Raw genomic sequence first — 23,463 nt, 5'->3', positions numbered from 1 at the left:
TTTCATTCATTTTGATAATTTAACATTTTTTGGAGAAATGCAAGCCTCATAAGGACATTGTCCCAAGAAAGCCAATTTTAATTTGTCTCTAATGCCTAAGTTTACAGTCCACATATATTTTTATATAGGAAAAATCATGGTGTCTTTATATATATAAATTGTTTGAGTTTTACAGGATCAAAAATGTAGGCACAACACAATGTGTTAAGAAGCCAAATGTCCACGCTAAATTCTGTGATCTCAATCCCCCACCAATTTCAATGAAAAAATATGGTAAAAAGCTCAAACTCATCAAAAGATCCATCACCAGATAGCTTTGCAGTATACATAGATTTTTGAAAAGATGAAAAAGAACACTGCATGGACAATTCCGACTTAGACACCATAACAAAATAGAAAATTAAAAAAGAATGGAATGATATGCATCCACCCTTGCTACACACTTATTTTTTCTAAATCATCTCAATTTTCTAAAAATCACCTATATATCAGCAGACTTCAAATATTTCATTCCAACCAATCAAAAAAAAAAAAATAAATTGGACAAAATAGGTATAAAAGTCAACACAAAAACTCTTTTAGGTAAAGAAGAAAAACCAAAGACTCCATTACACAGATGTTATAGCTTTCAAAATATATCGGGTGTAAAAATCAAGGGGAAAAATTATAGACAAAAATAAAATCACTAAATGGGTATTGTTTTATATTTAACAGAATTCTTGTTGTCCTCTTTTAGCAGTATTCAATGGAAGCAGGAGCCAGCCTGCCTTAAACTATATTCAATTCAGACGGTCACATACATAATGTAAGTGTGGACTTTATTAGCGGAAGAAAGCCAATCACATTCCGCGGTATATCCGGCGCGCACACCAGACCTTAAGACGGTATATTTTTTGATGCATTGTATAACATACTGAAATGATATGATAGGCTAAAAAAAATTCAGAGAATTAGGAAGAAATACCACCCGCATCGGTGTACAGCTACTGCGAGCATGATACAAGGGTGGTTCAATGATAGAATTGGCACATTCATAATGGTTAAATGAAAAGCAGGATTCTGTACTGCACTTTTATTTTTTTTTAAAGAATCCATGGAGTTATGTGTTTTCGCTACATTCTTATCCCAACCTCTGTGGTTTACCATCCACAATACCCAGCAGGCACTGCCAGCGCTAATGAGAAGGATAGTATGGGGCAAATTACTGATGGGAAAAGTTATAGGTACTACAAATCACAAGTACACACGACTGAGGGTGTAAGGCACAAATTTACATGTGGAAGAAAGGTTATTCACAGATTAAAAAGTCCCATGAAAAACCTGCGAGATAAGACCATCATTTCTATGCATGAATTCAAAGCTGGCATATTACTTTGTTCACATCCATTTTGGATACGGTTCACTCGTTTACATGCAACATGGAATGGGATGGCACAGCACAGGGCAAGCTTGTGCCTTCACAGAAAAAGTAATCACTATTGACAAGGTCATATTGACATCAATGGTATAATGCAGAGAAGTGCACATAGAACTGCAGGGTGATCGAATGGGATGTTACAGTCCCGAGTAAAGTTCATTTGAACCCTTTCAGTGCCTGGAACGAGGAGGTGAAGGACCATTGGCACCCAGATGGTTAAAGAAATCTTTCATTGTAAAATAATAATAATAAAAATATGTATCAAAGGCTCAGCCAGTGAGCTAGTCAGGTGAATGAAAAATAAATATCCCCCTAAATCTTTTCAGAGTAGGATCAATCTGCAAGGTAGTCCTATGCCATATGTCACAGACCCCCATCCCAATGCCAATAGTCAAAAGAAATAGGTTAAAAAAAAAAAAAAAAGCGAATAAAATTTAAAAATAAAAAGTGGTGATGAGCAAGGAAGGAATGGAAATGAAGAGTAAGGGAAATTGAAAAAAATAATCCAAACACAAATTTTAGAACGCCAGCTCAAAATTGTTTCCTCATCCAATTTATTGGAAAAAAAATAATAATTATAATAAAAGTACTCAACTACTCCAGTTAGCAGATCATGTTAAATAGAATTGAGTTCATAATCTCTTTTTTCCGTCCATAGAGCTGCTCAGAAAGTGAATTGCAGGAAAGTCATTTCCTTAGGAAAGACAAAATGAACAATAAATAATAGGAGTTACTATTGTTATCGGTCACATGTTATTCATTAAAAAGAAAGGAATAGCAGAGATTGGGAATAGCTGTGCCCAGTTCGGCATTCTTCTGCTAATCAAGCTGCTGTAACACTGATGGGCATTTCACAGTATCTGCACATAGTAAACTTCTGCCATTATTAATTTTGAGTTAGCATTGTCCTTGAAGTCATGCGACATCCTTTTCATCCTTGTTGCTTGTTAGTCTTCTTGCTCTCCTCTACAAGTCCACGTGTATCAGGAGGTGAAGTTAACATTCAACTTTGTGCTTTTGGCTCATGGGTGTGATGCTCTGGGATGAATTTGTTAACAGTAAAGACTGTTTAGATTGTGTGCAAGTCCTGCAGCTGCAGACATAAACCGTACGTCACATGGTTTCATAAGAAAATATTTCACTTCTTCTTTTCCAAAGAGTCCGTAGCTTATTAACAGCCTTCTTGGAAATTTTTGTTTATTGATGGAGTTGCAGTAGACTGGCTCAAAATGGCAAATTCTGCCCCCTTGATATTCCTTCCTTTTATAATTATGTACATGCATCACTGGAGTTAATGGATGATGAATGTGGTGCAAATGTAGGTTTGGGTGGTACATCTGGCTTTAAAGAAGGAGTACGTTTCACACCTGATCTGGGTAGAGAGTTATAGGCATTAATACCAGGCTGCCTTGTCAGAGTCACTGTCTGTCCTTGAGCAGCGTTGAAATGTATAGAGTCTACTCTTTGAGGAGCAGGAGGAGGATTGTCCCCTCTACCAAAACTCTGATGTCTGGAGAGGTGAGATGAATTTGACGAATTGGTGTTGTTTCTTTTCAGGGTTGATGTCTGGTGAGTTCTTGTGAGTGAGTTTGTAGGGTAGCTTCTCTTGTAATCTACACTATACGCTGGTGAATGCATGTCTATGCGCTTCCCCATTCCATTCTGAGACATTGAAGAACTTGGAGGCCCTAGTGAAGCCTCTCTTTGGGGCACTTTTGGTGGTATACTATCTAAATTTTCCACCAAATTCACACCATGATTTGGACTTTTACCATTAAGGTGTTCCTTAATTGCTTTGTACTCTAGAGTAGAATTCTGATTTTCAATAGATATTTGTGCCACCTCAGTTAGTTTTGGTTGGTCCATATATTCGTGTTGATACCCTTGTTGGGTTATTGGAAGGACCACAACGCTAGAAATGTGGCTTGGTGATGCTCGAAGAGGCAAATCAGTTGGAATAACAGGTGATCCCATTGGAGGCATATCTTTCGTGCAAGCATTGATAATGTTTTGATTTCGTTCCCAATCACGACTGCCTCGACTAGGCTTCCTTTTTTGCTGCAGAGTTGGAGTGGATTCAGGAGTCGGTAATGCTGCCAGATCTAGATGGTGTTGCTCAGCTTTGATTAGCATTTTAGCAGTAGTTCCTGGTGTAGCCAGTTTTCCATTATGCATCAGTGGAGTAAGGATAGCCTCAGGTTTCGGGTCTTTGCCCTGACTGTCACCGAAGAGTCCACTTAGCTTAGTGACACTTGCCATAGAACCTCTTCGTGAATGATTAAGGTCTCTGTCCTTCCTCTGCACTCCATTTACATCCCTTCGGCGATGGTCACAGATACAGTAAACAATTATTCCAGAGAAGACTGCACCCATCACAAAAGCAAGAATAACGGCAATGGCCAAAAGTGTTACTGGAACAAGTTGATCGTGACCTTTGAGATAACTCTCACGAATTACCCCTGCAATAAATATGACAAAGAGTTAAAAAAAATCAAGATTTATGAACCCACATGGCAAGACAATAACCTTCATTTTATTTTGTTCTGCAAAGTGCTAGGTAGTAAATAGAAAAATTTCCAGGTATAATTTTGCTACATGAAGTTTATCTAGCTTAGGTTGAATAATCTATGGTCAGTATACTGGTTAGCATTATTTGGTGTTTGATAGCTATTAGTGGGTAAGTAGCAATAAATGCTTGAAGCAGCAATATGGAAATTACAGCACAATGTAGCCGCTGAGTTCATTTAGTTAATAATCAGATATGACTGGTGCAATAACACATATTCCCCCATCATTAAGACAGTGAAAAAAAATTTAAATTAACGTGCCAACTTGTCATGTTTGATTAAACACAGAAAAGTAACAGATAGTTTTTAAGTGCTATAAAAGTGATCTGGGAACAAACGCTATGCGGAATAATTTGAAAACTGGCAGCATTCAAAGTGACCTGGTAAATTATATATATATAAAGCAGCGAATATACAACAAGATAATTGTGAATGCCAAGGTAACATGATGCTTTTAATTTACTCTATATCGAGAAAGAAATTATTGAAATGTACTGGATATACAGAAAATATTTTTTCTTGACGTTTAGATGTAGGTTTGTAACTAAACAATTTAGGTACACTGCACATATTGAAAAATGAAGATGTGCTTTCTGATTACTACGGTAAGTTTTCTTTTCAATAAAATGTTTTGTTTTTTTTTGACATATTACTATTAAATATTGAAAAGGTCATAAAACGTGTCTTTTATTATTATATTAATAAACTACGGGAACAGTGGATAAAAACTAAATTTATTGGGGTCAAAAGGAAAAATCTAAAGGGATGAACTATACCTCACCGCATAAAATACTAGTTTACCATGGCTATGCTTTTCTAATATATATACGTACACACGTACCATTAGGGTTTTGTTACCAGTAATGTATTTATACAGCACATTTACATGGATGAACTAGTGTGTCTAATGTATTTAGATTTCGGATAGAGATTAAAATAAAAAGGGTAATATTCAAAACTGGTATTTTTTAAATTACTTTAAATAAAAAAGCTCACTTACCTCTCGACGCAGTTCAGGAGAAAAACTCTACTTTTACCCTGTCCGGCAGCATAGAGTGAGTCCATGCTACTGAAATCTATTCATCTCAAAACCTGTCTTTAAAAAAGGGATGTGCCACACATCGCGGCATTCAGGAACATGACGTTATTTCAGTTTTGTACAAGCACGGCAATGCCGTGACATCATAACTTGATACAACATGATGCAAATGACGCAGAGCGTGCAGCTTCACGCAACAATGGTGACTGAGCCAGGCTACAGTACAGAAGTTTTGATCACCATACGGATTTCCAATGCTGCAGAAAGAGGGTAAAAGGATAGTTTTTCTTCTGAATCCAACCAAAGCAGAGCACTGGCACTGCGCGCTTTGTGTTCTGCGCCGTGAGAGGGTTTGGTGTAGCATGCAGTTTAGGTTAAGTCAGGTAGCAGTTGATTGAAAGGGTTATAAGAAATGAAAATAAAAATTTTATATAACATTTAAAATATTTATCAAGGACTATCGAGGAACCAATGTGTCTCTCATACAAAATTTTTATAAAATACATTTTATAAAAAGTAATGATAAATATATGGCATGTGGCACTCTCCTAAAAAATCTAAATTGTTCTTTATTTAGAATATACATGAAGATCTTTAAGATAAAGAGTAGTGATAAATTAAACGAAACGCATATTTAATGTAGTACATCATCCTTTTTTATAAATTATAGTTAAAAAATAAAATTCAAAGCACTATACATTTTGGGAAATTGTAGCAATTATCTTTTGGCTTCAGCTTTCAAGTTTCCATATAGGATATGTTTTTAAATGATATTCTCAAAGTCATGACATAGATTTTTAGGATCTTGTGTATCATGAACAGGTATTGATCAAAGCCATCTGCACTTTCTGAGCAATCTCACTGTCAATTAGCCTTGAGGCCATCATTTAGCACTTAAAAGGTCTGGATCCCTAATTTGCTCACGGAGTTCCATTGAAAGCTAAGGTACAATGCATGCTGAAGAGCACATATGAATGCATAGCAAGAATAAATAACAGGTTGATGCCCTTCAACATTAACCTATGGCAGGTTGTCTTTAAAATAAATAGGGGATGACAGCGATACAATTTACAGCATAAGGAAAGTATTACATGATACTAAATTGAACAAAAATTATTGTTGATCTTCTTATATACATTACAAAAGTACCTCTTTAGGTATGACATCTCTCTTTATACCCCTTATCTCCCTCTATTCTACAAAATCAGAATGTCTGCTGGGTATGAGTGAATCAAAATGTTCTACAGCCATAAAAGTCACCATAGTCCATATAGAAACTGCATGAAATGCATTTATAAGTTAATACAATGTAATTAAAATACATTAGTTTTTCCTTTACATGACATGCAAAAGGTCACATGAAAACTCTTGGTAAAGCTCTGCTCCCATGCAACGCCTTGAACCATATGCAATGCGATAAGTGTCCCTCTTTGGCCATTTAAAATCTTGTGTGTGAGATGTGTTGGACTGGCCATCTGGCACGCCGGGCAGATCGTCAGTGTGTAAGTACTGACCAAATACTGTGTATTGAGGATGCCAGCTAGATACGTGTGGCTGCTGACCTTAAAGTGCCAGGGCCACCTAGTCATCCCCAGTCCGAGTCAGAAACAGGGAATGAGTGAGGGTCACCAGCAAGGTGTTAGGAGTTGATGAGTAACATATTACTCAACCCTACCAAGAGAGTGATGCAGCTCACATGAAGACAAACAATCAGTCAAACTCAGAGCCTGGTGCGTACAATTTTAACGTTCCTAGAAATGCATAAAAACATTCTTAAAGTGAGCCTCAGCTTCAGCTTGTACTTTTACCTGATGCACTTATTCAATACAAAAAGGGAAAGATGGTACCTGAGCCGTAAGGAAGCTTATGAAAACGAACTTCAATTAAGATACAATCTGGAAAATGCTTATACCAAGTCACTTAGTTATAATCTTTTTTTGTCTCAACCCACTTTCCTAACTCACGAACTGCAGGGTGTACATAATAATTGCATCTACTTTCACTTACGAAGAAAACACAGAAAATGTAAATACATTATCTCCTGGTACTGGACTTTTATATCTTTTATATATTTTTGTAGAAAAAAAAAATCAAGAACATGCTTTTTATATTCTTGATTATAGCTGAGCATAAATCACTTTTATGTTGTTCAATATGATAAGGTAGTGTATAGAAATTCAGTTTCAAAACCATACTGATGACTACAACCCCTTGGTGAGCAATTTATATCAGAAGACATTACATCAGGAGAATACAAATAAGATTGTACTAAGAGCCATAATTCACACCAGTCATGTAGGCAGCAAGTTAGAAAATAGCATGACTGAACGCTTTGAACAAAAAAGGCCTGGGTGCTATTAACAAACTTATGCCACTTCTCCTAATCTTTATCTTGCGATCAGTTCAACAGCCTGCCAGAAATATATTCTATTGATTACAGCTGGTTACACATGATAGATGTGTCAGTCACAGTACAGCATTCACTGATAAATAGGCATCTGTGTAAGGCTCAACAAATGACCAGTGGCCTTATAACCTCAACAAAAAGCCCCTTTGTGCTTGCCTTACATTTATGTTGAAACATGAATTCCATTCATTGCAAGGGGCTGAAATTTAACGTCACGAGTAGATATTAAATCAGGAGCATCTTAAAAAAAAATATAAAATACTAAACTGAATAAAAACCATATAGACTCCCAGTGGCAATTTATTCTAGGTCATTTACAACATTAATAACATCTATATTGTATTTCTTATCCATTTGATGTGATCTTAATGGACACAATTTGCCTTACTTTCAAAAACAAGGAACTTTCTAAGTGACCTCAAACTTCGGGAACTCTGGGTTGCAGGAACAGGCTCTTGACAGGCCCCATTCCCTGCCCATTTTCCCTTTACTGTAAATGGGTTTTTTTCCCAAGATGTCCTGACATCATCGGGCACGCCCCCAATGCCAGTGGGCAGTCCTTGATGCGCCCCGCAAGGGCAGGCTCCGGGTAGCCAGAGTCCCAACCCACGGCTGAATATGAATGGCCCAGATGCACAATATATGAGCTGAAATACATCGCACGTATCCATATTGTCAGCCATCATCAAAAAGCTGGTGGCCTTCAAGTACCAGGGCCGCCTCATCATTGCCAGTCTGGCCATTTTCTAGCTTTATAACATTTACGAAGTTAGTGGCCTTGTAACAAACAGGATGGAATATCTGACTTGTATATAGGATTAATTATTTCAGATCCATATATTCTACAGTTGCTGTTGAACTACAACTCCCATGGTACAGCAAGACATGCACATGAGCTGGTAGCTAATCATCATACCAGTGTATGTATCCTATATATTCCTATGCACAGATGAGCATTGTGGGAAATACAGTTCACCTGTATATAGAGTCCGATTTGACCGCATTTTGGGATTGTTTTCCTTTATAAATAAGCATTCTACCCAATACTCAACAGTATAACAGGAATTGTACATTTTTATGGGAATGGAAACATTAGTATACCCATTTGGATTTATCAATGATTAGTGATCGCCACAAGTACAACTACTAGCTGCAGGGCTGGCTTTACATACCCCCAAACCATAATTCTTACGGTGAATCTCCTCTAAAAAAAACTTTTGAACAAAATTGTCAGCGCATGTGGTATGTAAATGCATGGGTTTGTCTTTTGTCTATTCTAGTCTCACCATTCCCCTTGAAAATACGTATAAGTAAATGTGCTGTGTAAATTGTAGGTCCTATATGAATAAATGATAATAAAGACAATAAAAATAATAATATGGACACCACAAACACCAAGCACTTCCATTTATTTCCTAACAGGAATGCCGCCCCATTTAGAAATTTGTACATTTTGGATGTGGTTATTATATAATTGAAGATAATTATATGTACTCCAGGCTAAGAACCTCAAGTAACAATTCTAATACTCAAAGTATTAATATAGATTTGTGACATAAGATGAAAACAGCAGGCACGCTGAAATAAAGCCTACCATTCATCCTACATGTTATTTTGATCCATTTCTGGATTAGCGTTTATTATTCATTCCTACAAGAGGTTTATCAGCCACAACACTAGCTGAGTTGTTTTATAGGGCTATGAATAGTAATGTTAAGCTCAAAAATGTGAAAATGCAAAGTTAAGGCCCATTTTATGGCTTATATGTTGACTCCCACGTTTGGGTACTATGGAAATCTATACCTTGATTTTTATGACGGGTGTGTTTGTGTGATTGGAAAGGGAGGCAACACTAGGATTAGAATTGGAAGCAAGAATGCATCCTTTTCCCTAGTGTTCTTTGTGAATAACACAGCAGTTCAGTTAAGGAATGTGGAAAGGAGGTCAACTTCCCTCAAACACATTAATCATCGACAACAGTGGACGTATACTTGGCGGAAACACAGTGTTCTAGTAGTCAACGGTGTCCTATGAATATAGATTTGTTATTCAATGCTCAGTTTTAAGATCCACAACTGTACTGCACATCTACAGTAAACCATTATATCTGATTAACTGACATCAACTGTGTGTCGTGGCAAATTCTAACAAAATGTACAATTGCAAATGGCCACTTGATCATATCATATATGAAGCATGGATTAGGAATTTGTGTGTAATCCAATTTGTAATTTAGTATGAACCTGGCTCTACCTGATAAATATTTCTATAAACCATAAATGAAGTTCATCAGGTTAAAAGAGTTAATTCACTAAACTATTGTTGGGGAAATAAAACTTGTTTGCCCGGAGGCCTCCTCTTGCCATCAGTTGAGTCTGGAAGGTAGAGGCAGGAGCAGCCATGCCAATGACAGGCTCTTCCATAGATATAAAGCCAAGCCTCGGACAAAACAATCCAGAGACTAAAACTCGCCCTAGATGCTCACTAATCAGATCATTGGACAAAATATGAAATTAAAGGCGATAAGAATCTACCATTTTAAGGAAAACATTTTTTAAGAAGATATGTGTGTGATAGCAATGTTTTAGTAAAGACAACCCTCTTACTGTCATCATAATTCAACACTATCATTTTAATCGATAATGTCCCTTTAATATCAACACAAATCTTAAAGCAAACGCTGTCTTATGACAAGCCCTCTGTAACAGTAAAGACAGTATCCTTTCATGTCTACGCTCCTTCTTTAAAGATGTAATGGACCTCAAGAATACGGATACATCCCATTTAATCTAGAATGCATACTCCAGGGCTGCATTATTTATAGGCAACCTCAGTAAAACAGGCCATCAATGAACCCTAATTAGGAGACATTTCCCCTTTCTAAATGTCAAAAAAAGGTAAAACGAAACTATGTAAGCTTACACATTTAATGAGATTGGGGTTCATGTCTACAAGAATGTTCTGTGCATATTTCTGAGGAGCACCACAAAGACTATTGATCTAGCTGAATCAACTTGCATAATGTGCTCAAAATTGACTTAACCAACATGACAGTATAGTGCCTACTGCGGCTCTCGTATCTGTCGATAACGTGCAACCACTGGCAACCATTGGATGCCACAAAATAAACATGTGAAGTGTTCTCTAGGAGTGATGAATGAGTGTAATGTGTGATTTTTCAATGTGCACATGGAGAAACCCTTACTTTGGCATACTATTTTATTTCTGTAGCTCCAAATTCAAAACATGACTTCATTTTAATATCCCCCCCCCCCAGAATGAGCTTATTAATTCTGTATCACAAACTCTATTCCGACACCACTCACACAGTTTTGACCGGTTTTGCTAACTGGGCACAGTTATTTAAAAGCGAGACCAATTGGAAGCATTTGAAAAGTATCTTGAGAAGCAGTCCTCCTTCTAATGCTTACACAGTAATGTGGAACAGATGGCATTGTATAAAAACTAAACATTGGCAAAAGGATGCGAAATGCCATAAATTAAAGACAAGATTTTTCATGAAGCTACTAATTAGTTGCAAACTTTCAATGGCTGAATGTGTTGCAGCCAGTAAGTTGTGCATGCTGTGGGTGTCAAAGCTATTTCAGGCTTCTCATCTCGAGGCGATGCTTGCTGTGGATAAATGTGATGCAGCCCACTTGCCTTTCCCTAGATATTACTTGCCTGTTGTGCCAATTATAAACGGCACATAGGGGATATTTCAGTAAATTTGTGTTCAATTATCTCCTATTTAAATGAAGCAGTTGTTTCCTTACTGGTATGCATTTGTAGGTATTCTTAATGTGTATCTGTGCCTATTATGCGTCTGTGTATATGCATTGCATTGTTTCAAGCTACGTTACAAATATACATTCTTCCTGAAACCACTGTTTGAGTGAAAGTATATTTATAGGGAGAACATATACCAGCTTTTCATTATTACATGTGTCATCACTGATATCATACAACAAACACATTCATGTTATACATTTTTAGGGGTTCTGATGTGATTGTTCAGGTGCAATGTAGCCTTTTGCATATCTTTCTAAATTTATATACGGTACCATTCAAAAGTTTGGGGTCACTTTAAAATGTCCATGGTTTATGGGGGGGAAAACAATATCTGTTTATTAAAATACCATGAAATGGTTTAGAAATACAGCCTATATGTTGTTAATATTGTAAATGACTGTTGTAGCTGGAAACGGCTGATTTTTAATGAAATATCTTCATAGGTATACAGAGGCCCTTTATCACTTTTATCACTCCTGTGTTCCAATGGCATGTTGTATTCGCTAATCCAAATTTAAGTTTAAAAGGCTAATGGATCAATAGAAAGCCCTTTTTCAAATATGTTAGCATAGAAATGCTCCTGTTTTCCATTAAGACAGCTAAGTGGCCCCAAACTTTTGAATAGTAGAGTGTGTATATCACAATTTCAGTTTTAGGAATATCACAAGTTTGTTTTTTTGTGTTATCTCTAGGAAATGGACGCCTGATTAGTTGGTGTATTTTATTTTAAAACCAAATAAGAACTCATTGTTTTGTAGACTAAAATGAATTATAAAAAAGTGTGTAATCAATGTGTGGGTATCTAAAAACTTGAAAATTCACATTGATGCAAACTATATTGCTATGTATTCCACTTACACAACCGCTAGAGGTTTGTGCAGCAAGGGCACCCGATCACCACATCATTTTGATGTATGATGAGTTTTAAGGTGTGAAAAAAATTACATCTCATTCTCACCACACAAAGCACTTCTTTATCTTTTGAAAAAACCGTCCTATAGCAGTCCTACTATAATTTATCTTATAAAAATGTGTTACTTACACATTTTGTGAAAACTGGAGAGAATTTTTTTTTCGTAGGAAGTTGATAACTCTGCCACAGTTAATGGCTAAACTTATGATTAAAAAACAAATCATGCTTTAACTTACATAGAAAAGGTAGTGGATGATGATGTAGTGATATTGCAGTCTGAATTATGCACATATATGTATTATGCAGCATTTAACAGATATGCCCCAACTCATATTGTTCTAAGATGACCAGTGAGTGTTAATTTATAAGCATACTTGAGTACGCTTTAAATCTGCCTCAGAGGCTCTGTATACCACTGCTGGTTACCAGGCCTCTTGTCAGGGACCTTTCCCCTCCTACTCTAAGTTTTGCCCACTTGCCACCCTTTCCTGCACACTTGCCAATAGCCACACTTTCCAGTCAGGCTCCACCTCCTTTTGACGCCTATATGGATAAGGAGTAAGTACGCCTGGCTTAGTGATGCTAGGAAGTGCCCAGGTAGCATGACCCAGCGTACTCGGCTAGTCATGTCCACTACCAACTGGTTGTTTACTAATCATACAAGTTGACACAGTTTAACTGGCTGTTATCACACAACATTTGTGCCACAGATATACAGTGGCGTAGTCTGGTATATGTTGATTAGTCCCATGTCCACCAACAATATGGAGTGCTGTCCGAGTCAGCACAGTGCTCCATATGTTCCTTCCATACCATCCCGAAGGAGCAGCAGGTGGCACTACCTGAGGACGATAAATACGCCACTGCAAATATATGGGGACTTCTGTGTGAATGTTTAGTGAAGTAATACTAGCAAACTAATGGTTGGGCCTATTGAATTTTTTTGCAAAATGTATCTATTGTGCCTTATTTTTTGCAGAAAGGGAGACATGTTTATTGAGATTAAAATCGCCTTGCTTTCTGTGCCGTATTTTGTAAATACTAAACAAAAGGCTAATATTTAGAAAGATTAGCAACTCAATTTTGCCGTTAGCAGTGTAACAAACAAAACAAAGGTTCACAGCGGAAATGTTTTCCAACAATACATACATTTGCCGTTAAAGTGAGGACAAATGACTCGATTCGCTGCCTTGGACCAATAGCTAATTTATTTTACAGTATCTATTGATATTTTGTCACCTGTAAAGGAAAGACAAAACATTTTCTTTTTGTTGCTTAAAAAAAACAAAAAAACTGTCTGTATCACTTATAAGATCACGATTCTGGTCTTTATTCCCAAAGAATAGAGATACCCCCAAGACTTGAATATATTTTGTTTGGCTCTTTTAAGAACCAAAATGAATAAGTCAGAACATTGTCAATTTAAGTACAGCTAATGGATTTCTAGATAAAGTACTTGGCTGCTAAATAATACACGTATTATTAGAATTCTTGGTAACATAATAGGCCAGAAGCCAAAAGCTAGCTTTCCAGCTGTTTATAACTCCCATAACTTTTGAACAGAAAAGGTGTTTCTACCACCTTTGTGATTTTTCCAAGTGACACAATATCCAGAGATGTACAGAGCGTTCAGCAGAATGGTGATAACGCTCTATCAACATGCTTATACGGGTGGTATCAACAGATGTGAAACACTGTTAAAATCACCTACAGAATTGTTTCTAAGCCTGTAATTATATACAGAATATATATATATATATATATATATATATATATATATATATATATATATATATATATACATACATACATACATATCTGGTTATTAACTTAGTATACATGTGTATCTGATAAGTGGCATAGTCATTGTAAGCATATTTGTCCACAGGGCTGGTCTTCATGCCCATCAGAGTTCCTTCTTATTGATGAAAGCACCAATATAGGAAGCAGTCTTTGTGCATAGCACAAGGAGATTGCCCCCCCCCCAGTATTTGTCTATAACTGTTCAAACTACTTACAAAAGGTGCAAATTGCACAACATCTGTAAGAGGTGCCCAAGGATTTTGAGAGTTAAGGTTCGGCCCTGATTCTTTGCAGACACTTGATACCCAGTTATGCAATTCATCCAAACTAGATATTGGTTAAGGTATATATTTAGCATGTGCTGTGTTTATCCCAATAATATTTATAATGCGTAGACGGTTCTCAGACTACTCCTCCGGAATTTAGGATTATCAGTTGGAAGAGCGTAAACTAGTGACCCCTAGCCATTGGTACACGTGGAAGAAACCTCTGGTGCTATGTAGGCTACTTAACAAGAACATTACTTACTTTATGCTTGATGGTAGTTTTGGATAAATGAACTCTATGTGGCAATTAATTCCTTTATTTTATATTTTTATCATGCTCTGTCTATATTGTTATAAAAACTACCTCCTCCCAACATTATCCTGTAAATAATTTCCAAAAAGGGCCATTGAAAGGTAATAAGTGAAATGAATTAAGCAACAAGAGCGAATGTACTGAATCCCAGTTCATGTACTGATCTATGAATCATTCTTCCATTCTGTAATGGATGCACATTTAAAAAAAATCTTACATTGCTCAAAGTTAAGAACCTATTGTCAGCCACCTATTTTGTCAAACTACTTACTTAAATAATAATTAGTAGGAATAACACTATTAATGCAAGTACCAGTACTTCCTGTGTATGTTTATTTGGAACAACGCCATATGTATGTTTAATTCAAGAGAGTAACTGATGTTAACACCGGAACATCTGCTTCTGAAATTCTTACACCATTATTATTATCGTTTAGTTATATAGCGCCAACAATTTACACAGCGCTCATCATAACATATTTTACATAATACATGAAACTACGAATGATTCATGTAATGCACAGCCATCCGGTATTCTTTACACTGAGCTATGTTGATAGTATAAGAAATATTTATGTATGTATTTTCCATATTCTTCATTTAATGATCCTGTAATACCAAAGTATTAAATGTAACTGAACTGTTCTGCATCTTTAGCCCCCCAAAATAATATATATATATATATATATATATATACACACAAACAATTAATCAAAAGAATAAGATGAAGTCTTCTTGTCACCTCAGGGACAAGTGAGGCTGGAGGATAAGTAAAATTCTCACTGTTCACTTTCTTGACTACTTAACGCTAAGATAACACATATAGTATAAATCATATTCAGTCACATTAAGGGTTCCGGGAAAGCATTTTAAAAAAATTAAACGAAAACCCCCTTCAGTATAAAAGTGTCGCGTGAGCTGGTAAAATATGCAAATCAGGAAATTAGCATTCTATATACATGCCACAGCGCAACAGCTAATTTATGTAAATACAGCACAATGTTGATGAGTCTGTTTATCAGTACCTCATCCTCGTGTTTACCCCTGATAAAATATTTTTGGGCAAATACTGCGAGACGCACGTGTCACTTTGCATTTGTGATAAAAATTTCAGCGCTAGCAGTAAAGAGAAAATGATTACGATTTTTTAAATAAAAAAACAAAACCTAAAGAATATGTAGTTAAAGAGAGTTCATTTTAGCAATATAAGGTAAAGGATGAATTTTACTTGTGTGGGCACCAGTTTTGGGGTTGTCGTCGTCAAGTCATTTTAGTTTTCACATTAACCGCTTTCTAATTCTCCACTCATTATTACATAGACATGTAATGTTGGTGAGGGATACACACAATTAGTATTTTGTGGTCAAGGATAAAACATAAAAACAAAGAACAAAGAAACAAAGAAATGGACATAAGATAAGAACCATTGGGCCCAATTTTTCCTTCATCAGTCCTTGGTCTTGTCTTAGATTCTGGATCGCCATATGCCTATCACAGGTATGTTTAAATTCTATCACTGTGTAAAACTGTGTACTTTATATTCTAACCCTACTTTTGCATCTTCTGTACTACGCCTTGCACACAAGAAGAAGACGAACCATTATCCTAACGCTTTCTGTCATTCTATCTTTCACTTCATATTTATTCTAAGCTCTGACTTATGAGTTCAGTCAGAAGAAGTCAGCTCTGGTAAATATCAGCACAACCAACTTAGCTTAATGAAAGAAAACCCCAGACGAAAATGCCCAGGGGAGAAGCCAGCATTCAATCAGTGCATTAGTAACACTGTAATGAACATATCTTGGGGAGATGTATTAAAGTTTAATGGAGATTTTGAATTAGGGCAGCAAACCCCAAAGCACTGCTAAGGAAACATGTATCTATATTTCATTGCTACCATATGCCTCAGTGTGGAAATGAAGCATATCCTAATATAAGACACCCAGCTAATACGGCAAGAATGCATCCAACTGTGTGATACCCATACCATAGAAATCCTTTAAGTGACCTAAGCCAAGCAGAAAAAAGATCACTCTATAAAAATCTATAAATAAATAAATTAGGAAATGTTCCTTCATTAACCTTTAACTCCTCATCAAGTGTTTATGTCTATTGGGGCAAGTGGACGGAAGACTAAGCTTTATAAGCCCGAGCTTAAGGAAATCTGTGTCTGCCAAAAGCCACATACCCAAGAGATGGCATGTTGTAAGTAGGAGACTTTTCACTGTACAATTTTAACATTATGCTATAGATCTTTGATGCCTGGGTCATATAGAATCATTTTACACTGCCTGTTATATGCAATTTGTACAGGTAATATTAGTAGGAGGGCTTTTCTAATAATTTTGGTACATTGTTGACCTAGCTTTCAATATTGTGAAAAAAAACTTTTTATAGCGGTCCTTTGTTCCATGACCACATTGGACTGCCAGCAGTTCTAATTAAACTGGGAACCACCCTCCCAGAAAGTCACAGGGCTTTTGGTAATGGTGTTTACAAATAGGGCACTGCATGTGCACAAAGCAGCTGGAGACATGGTATTCTGCAGCAACGTCACCTGTATAACATGGTGATCATACGTTACAATGTCACCCGCATAAACACGAACACTGCTGCCCACACAAATACGAGTGATCTATCTCTTACCCAGAATATATGAATGAATGAATTTAGCTCAAAAAGTAGATAGCATTAACCCCAAACTGTACAAAAGCCATATTGGCCTATATTATATATATATACAGCCTACCTTCATTTTCAGTCATTTAAATCAAGTTGTTTCAACAAAAATTCAACACTAATATAGCCTGATGCTGCTTTCCACAACAATCATCCGTACTCCAGCCACTACCAATATCCATTCAAAAACTCCAAGCCAAAGCCATGTTTTTCGACTAAAACCTTTTAGTATGGTTTGAAATGCAGTAGAAAAGAAAGTCCTTGGCCCGGTGGAGGTAGCCACTCGACTAATGGTACAATTCATTAAGACACTACTTCTGTTCCAAAGCACGGTCCCTGTTCTGTCCCAATGGCTTCATTCACAGGAGGCTCCATAATGCACACATAGCCTCCTCCGAGACAGTATCATGATTTTATTTCATAATGAAAAAACAGTCAAAATCTAAAATCAAAACAGCACATAACTGAAAAACCCAGCTACATTTAAAACATTTCCCTCTATATATCAAAAATGCAAGCCAATTCAACTGCACAATTTTGTAAATTTTGTAAATCAATGTAATAATCTATATTAAGTGTACAAAAATAGCTCTAATACTGTATCACACGATGCACGGAAAAAACAAACAAGACTCTTATGGCCCACAATGAAGTTCGCTGGCAAGAATGTCATTAAGAGAAACTACAAAAATGAATAAATAATATATGGCAGCAGTAATATGGGGATATCAGTTATTAAGCCAGCGAGTAAAAATAGTAGAAATTCTTGTACCTTTTTCTTCTTACCCATTTCATGTTGATCCGTAGAATAAAATGAACTTTTGCTCACTAATTTGTCAGTCTGCTTAGTCTGTTTATCTGCATGTTAATTTGGTTTCATATGTTATATTTTTATGGGGTGTTACTTCATTCATACAGGTGACAATATAATATCTGTGCCAATTCTCTTTGACAGCCAGTCTAATGAAAACCATTGAAAATATTTAGAAAGCAATTACAACCTTAACTAGTAGAATGAGTTCCAATTTCACTTTAAAACCTCATTAATCATGTTTTGTCAACATATCGCATAATGAAAAGTCTGCTAAGAGCATTCATTTTGTGTTACAAACTACCGAGGAAGAGAAGAAAGACAAAAGGTGAATTGTTAGAACAAACCTGGCCTTCACATATGTGTCTAATAACGTAATGCTGGCTATTACATGCGAGGGGGGGATAGAGAATGAACCCTTGGCAGTTCATAGCTACTGCTAATTTATCAACCTCATTAGGCAAGCTTAGAAGGCTCCAGACATTTGGGGTGTCAAGATAAGAAGGGGGTTGGGTGTATCTACCGCTAAAGAGCATTTATAAACAGAGAAAGGTGCAGAGACAGGAGAAACCAGACAGAGACTGGGGGGGGGGGGTCGTGGAAAATGCAGTTTCAAGTAATGAAGAAAATGAATTCATTTTCCTCCAACTGCAGCCATAACACAGTTTCTAACATCTAAATGATCAGTTAGTAATAGTATATCTACTTCACATATACAAAGCATTATGTCAGTACTAAAAGGGTAAAGCCTTGGAACATTTCACAAAGTAAAATCATTTAAGAATGATAGTAATCCACTTAAAGGGGAAACCACATCAAAAAATAAATCGGGGATAACAAACTTTTAAAAAGTAGTAATCAGTCCTGCCGCTATTTTTTGTTCATTGCGGCAGTTGCAGTCCTCTGATGTTTATTAGCAAAATCACCAATTGCTACGGAGCCGGAATGTTTTTTTTTTTGTTTTTTTTTTAATACACAGCTGCTTCTTTAAATCACGAGTTAAATGTTAATAATCATGAATTACACCGAATGTGTGTAATTATGATATTAGGTGGAAATCCACCACCACTTATTTTTAAATCAACACTGTGTATTATGTGCAAAGGCAGTTATGGGGTTAAAGAAGAAAAAAATGGACACAAACACACCAACCTTAGATTTTGCTAATAAAATACAGAAAATTGCATATGTGCACAACGAAAACAAATAGCAGCAAGATATTACGTATTTTTTAAAAGGTAATTATACCTAAATTATTTTATTGGATGTAGTTTCCCTTTAGGAAAAAGGAGTCAAAGAGGGAAGCTAAGTAACAATGGCAGCAGGAGGGGGTTAATATAAAAAGGTGAGGTTTGGTTAAATCGGCAAAGGTGAAAAACACACAAGATTCTGTGAAGAACACTGCATAGAAACGGAACATACTGTGGAGTTGTACAAACACAATAACAAAGTTGTTAATGGAAAAAAAAGAAAGTGAACCACTAGTTACTATGTTAAATAAAGAGGAAGGTAGGGAGAATCCCTATCAACCATAGGCCAGTTATACCGTGTATATTTTAAGCTCACATGGAAATTTAAACTCTACGCAAAACAACTCCAGAGTATATTTAGCTAATTAAGCAATGGTGCACAAATGTCACATCCCCCATGAGCCAAGCTATTTCATGGGCCACCTCCCCGTTCACAATACTCGAGATACCAGCGCTTGTACATATGTTGAGCATATGGATGTGACATCATTAAACCACCAGTGTCATTGCAAACAAAAGCAGCAAGTGAATTAAGAATTAGTAGACAAAAAACAAAAACGTACTGTCAGCGTGAAAAAACAAAATAATTAAATAATATAAAAAAACACCTCTCAAAGAAATTACACTAAATAACACCACATAGCACTTTGCAAAACAAAACGTGAAAAAACAGAGTAGATCAATAAAATTAAATTTGTTAGCAAAAAGTGAAAAAAATAATAAGAAAACAAAATCATAAGAAAACATCAAGCTTCAAACCAGTCTGTATTTGTCACATAGCAAGGTTACTCATTGTCTTTCTGTTCCCAAATAACATCATTGCTGCATAAGTGGACAGCACTGGGATTATATTAAAACGCCATACATTAACAGCTCATACGTGTACAAAGATAGACAAGGAGTATTTAAGCACACACGTGATAATGGTGAAACACCCATGCATAACCTCTGCCACCATTGTGTCTTTCAGAAATTGCATTTGGGTGTGCGATGCTTTCAGCTTCCTCGGGATAATCCTGGCTCTTGTGATACGCAAGTACGGAACACAGCCTTAAAACAGGACTTCTATGAAGAGTTGGAAATGAGAAATTGAAAATTTGCCCTGCTCAGTATTTTCAGTACTGAGCTCACAATGTGAGCTGGAACCACACAGAAGAAAATGGTGTAGGTTTTGACCAATTTGAGAAACCAGTACTGGCGATTGGTCAGTGGAGGCAGAGAATAAAAATGCACGAGATGTTAAAAATGCATGTGTCCTCTTTTCTATTCAAGCAGTGATATATAAGGTCATGTACCTGTTAATCCAACTGTTTATAAATGTATGACATTTATAAATCAATATCATCGATGACTATTCATGAACAAGCTGATGTCATCAAGTCACCTAACCATTTACAGCATATGGTTTTGCCCCTCTCCAAAACATAGCACATATTGTTCCCTATCCAATCACCCCATCAAGCACTGCACAGGTGTCCAACACACTCAGCAGGGGCAGCGAGATCAGCTCAAAGGGCCGGGGAAAAACATCAGCATAATGGTTAAAATGACTTCTTTGGATGACTCAGATGAGATAATGGTTCATTTCAGAATGGAGTTCTTTCTTTAATAGGCCAGGATCACTAAGTGAATCTGTTGCAGATTTTGTAACTGAGCTAAATGCAGGCTATTATATGATGAAATGCAGTAGGCATTTCACTCTCATGTGTGGGTTAATAATACGAGGGCACAACTTTAATCAGTAGAAACATCTATATTAACAATGACATAAGGCAGTGTAGTGAGTGGGATTGAAGATAAGAAAAGAACAGTCAAAGGGTCACAGGTCAATGACTAGCATCAGCCCTACTTCAATAGATAACAAATGACCATGTCCTTTTATTTCACAATCCTTTATGATGTAATATAAACAGAAGGCAGGTCTGAAAGACATGTGTTATAGAAAACCCACTACACCTCCTGTCATTATCTTGATTTGGGTTAGGAAGGGAAAATTGTGCATTTGTTTACATCTACAGAACACATTTGAGCTAATAGGACTGTTTTATATTCTAAATTTTATCCAGATTGCTCTCCTCTTCGAGATTACACCGACTTACTTTAAAACGGCCACATAATAATACCATTATACTGGTATTGATTAAATAATAGTAATACGAGGAACATTGAACATCTAAAGCATTTTTGCCATTCTTGAATTCTTTTTGTCCTGTGTGGTTTCCATTAGTAAATAATAACCAGATTTTATAGTGCTGTTTGTGACTATTTTGCTAGTTCACGGCCCTAACCTTGGTTCAACGTATTGACTTAATGAAGCTGAAAGCATCCACATCATATATCTTAGCTCTCTCCCCTTGTGACCTCTCAGCATAAATCAAGACAGTGTTTTCCAAGGCCTTACCCTTTTTGTCTTGGTGATTATGGAATGAGTCTGCCACATGTGGATCTGTATTCTCAGATGAGTCATAGGGGTCCATCCAGTTCAGGATTCGTTCCCTATCGTAGACCCCGTGGTCTCTTGAGTGGAAAGTAGTGCTGGGATCTAAGGAATTCGAGGGGTTTTGTTTAGCACAAGCATAGTTAGCGATATTGAAACCAGTACAATGTATACAATTCATTGCATGTGATTCACTGTTGCCTTTTCATGCCATCTAAAGATTTAATTTAATTGGCTGTGAATAAAAAAAAAAAGAATACATAATTACCAGTAAACGTATTATGTTTTTAGGTCTTGACAGTTTGACAAGTACGGTTACTGGTAAAATATTTAGCCTATTAAAATATAGCAGCAAAGTGACCTAATTTATAGAAAGCCACAACATTAATGAATAGCAGGCTCAATGTGTTCCAATGAAAATTTTAATTTGCAAACAAAATTTCTCCAAGACTATAGAATTATGACCAGGCGCAGAGTGTATGTAAATGAATTAGTCTATTTACATTCTTCCTGTCACTGTCCATTTAAGTTTACATTTCCATGCGATTGTGTTGTCCAATGTTAGCCGTCAGAATAATGTTATTGTGGAAGACTTGCTACTGGAGAAAACTGATACCAATTCAAGGTAATGTGCTACTAAATGTATCAACGGAACCATTTGCCCTTCGGATTTATTCCATATTTCATCTTCTTTTAAAATTGTTTATCCAATTCCCTTGAAGTTCTTGACATCCTCGGAAAATTATACCTCTCTGCACCATTTCCCTTCAACCATGTTTGTAATTGCAATTTCTATTCTGTTCATTAAAATAATGTTTACCTCTATAATTTAGAATGGGATCTACAGCAAATGTTGGTGTATCGGCCACGATGAAATATTTCAAAATAAATGTAAAGGGGGAGGGGGGGGTGGATCAATATATGCAGCAAACAAAGTTGTTTGTGTTTGTTCCAGGCTATTGTACCCTTAGCAATGTGCCCGCGGGTTCCAAGGAAAGTCAATAAAATAGAAAACACACTACAATCAGACAATGTGTTTTTAAGACAAGCAGGACACTAACTGACTTACTCATCGTCTTGTTGATTTTGTAGGTAACAAAAAACACCCTGCCTTTCACCAACAAAGATTCTTTGTCAGAGTATTGCTTGAATGCAAAAGGACTATTGTGTTGACAATGTTCAGAAAACCCCAACAGAGCTCAGCATGCCACCAAATTTGTGTTTGGCCGTTTCAGAGGGACACTGGAAGTCTTATTACTACCTACACGGGTCGATTCAATAAGACTTAAAGGGGAATTGTCACCTTCACAGCTTGTACCATTACCACATTTTTAAACTAGCAATAGCTTGTGCCATTTGTTTTGGGGTCCATCAACAGAAGAAGAGGCTTGCAGGAGAGTTGGAGATGCTAGTCTAAATTTGAATTGAGTAAATAATCGGAAATATGGGCTAGTTGTAGTCTTCTGAGTTCAATATTAAACGAGTCTATGAGTCTAAAGAGTATGTTACTTGGTTTAGCTGGACAACGTATTTTGTTGCTGAAGTCAAGTGAGACTCTGCTCAGTAGAAAGCAGATGGCTTTGATGGGAATAAATGAGAATCCTGAATATGGGAAAACATATTGTCTCTTCAATGTTTGTTTTCGGTGACATCAGGAAAAAATATCTCATAGGCACCGTTGACTTCCACAAAACTTGCTGCCTACAACTTAATATCTAATTTCTGTAGATATACTTATAGTTAGGAGATCTGCGTTATAATTATAATAA

General features: G+C 36.4%; 1 protein-coding gene across 4 annotated transcripts in view; it reads right to left on the bottom strand.

Annotated features, from left to right (window-relative positions):
* The window catches only part of SEMA6A (semaphorin 6A), a 102,611-nt gene that overhangs the window by 11,826 nt on the left and 67,322 nt on the right, over positions 1-23,463 (bottom strand). For 2 of the 4 annotated variants that reach the window (XM_053474162.1, XM_053474170.1), the window contains 2 exons: positions 21,659-21,799; positions 1,955-3,876 (listed from right to left, as the gene is read on the bottom strand). In XM_053474162.1, coding sequence (XP_053330137.1) covers positions 2,687-3,876; positions 21,659-21,799 — 1,331 coding nt within the window. In that variant the 3' untranslated portion in view covers positions 1,955-2,686. Of the gene's footprint in view, positions 1-1,954; positions 3,877-21,658; positions 21,800-23,463 lie in introns of those variants that run through there. The other 2 variants (XM_053474186.1, XM_053474178.1) reach the window with 2 other exon arrangements.

The sequence above is a fragment of the Spea bombifrons genome, chromosome 1 (genome assembly GCF_027358695.1).
Source record: "Spea bombifrons isolate aSpeBom1 chromosome 1, aSpeBom1.2.pri, whole genome shotgun sequence".
Taxonomy (NCBI): Eukaryota; Metazoa; Chordata; class Amphibia; order Anura; family Pelobatidae; genus Spea; species Spea bombifrons.
Note: the sequence above shows the minus strand (reverse complement) of the source record. Positions and strands in the feature narration are given on the sequence as shown.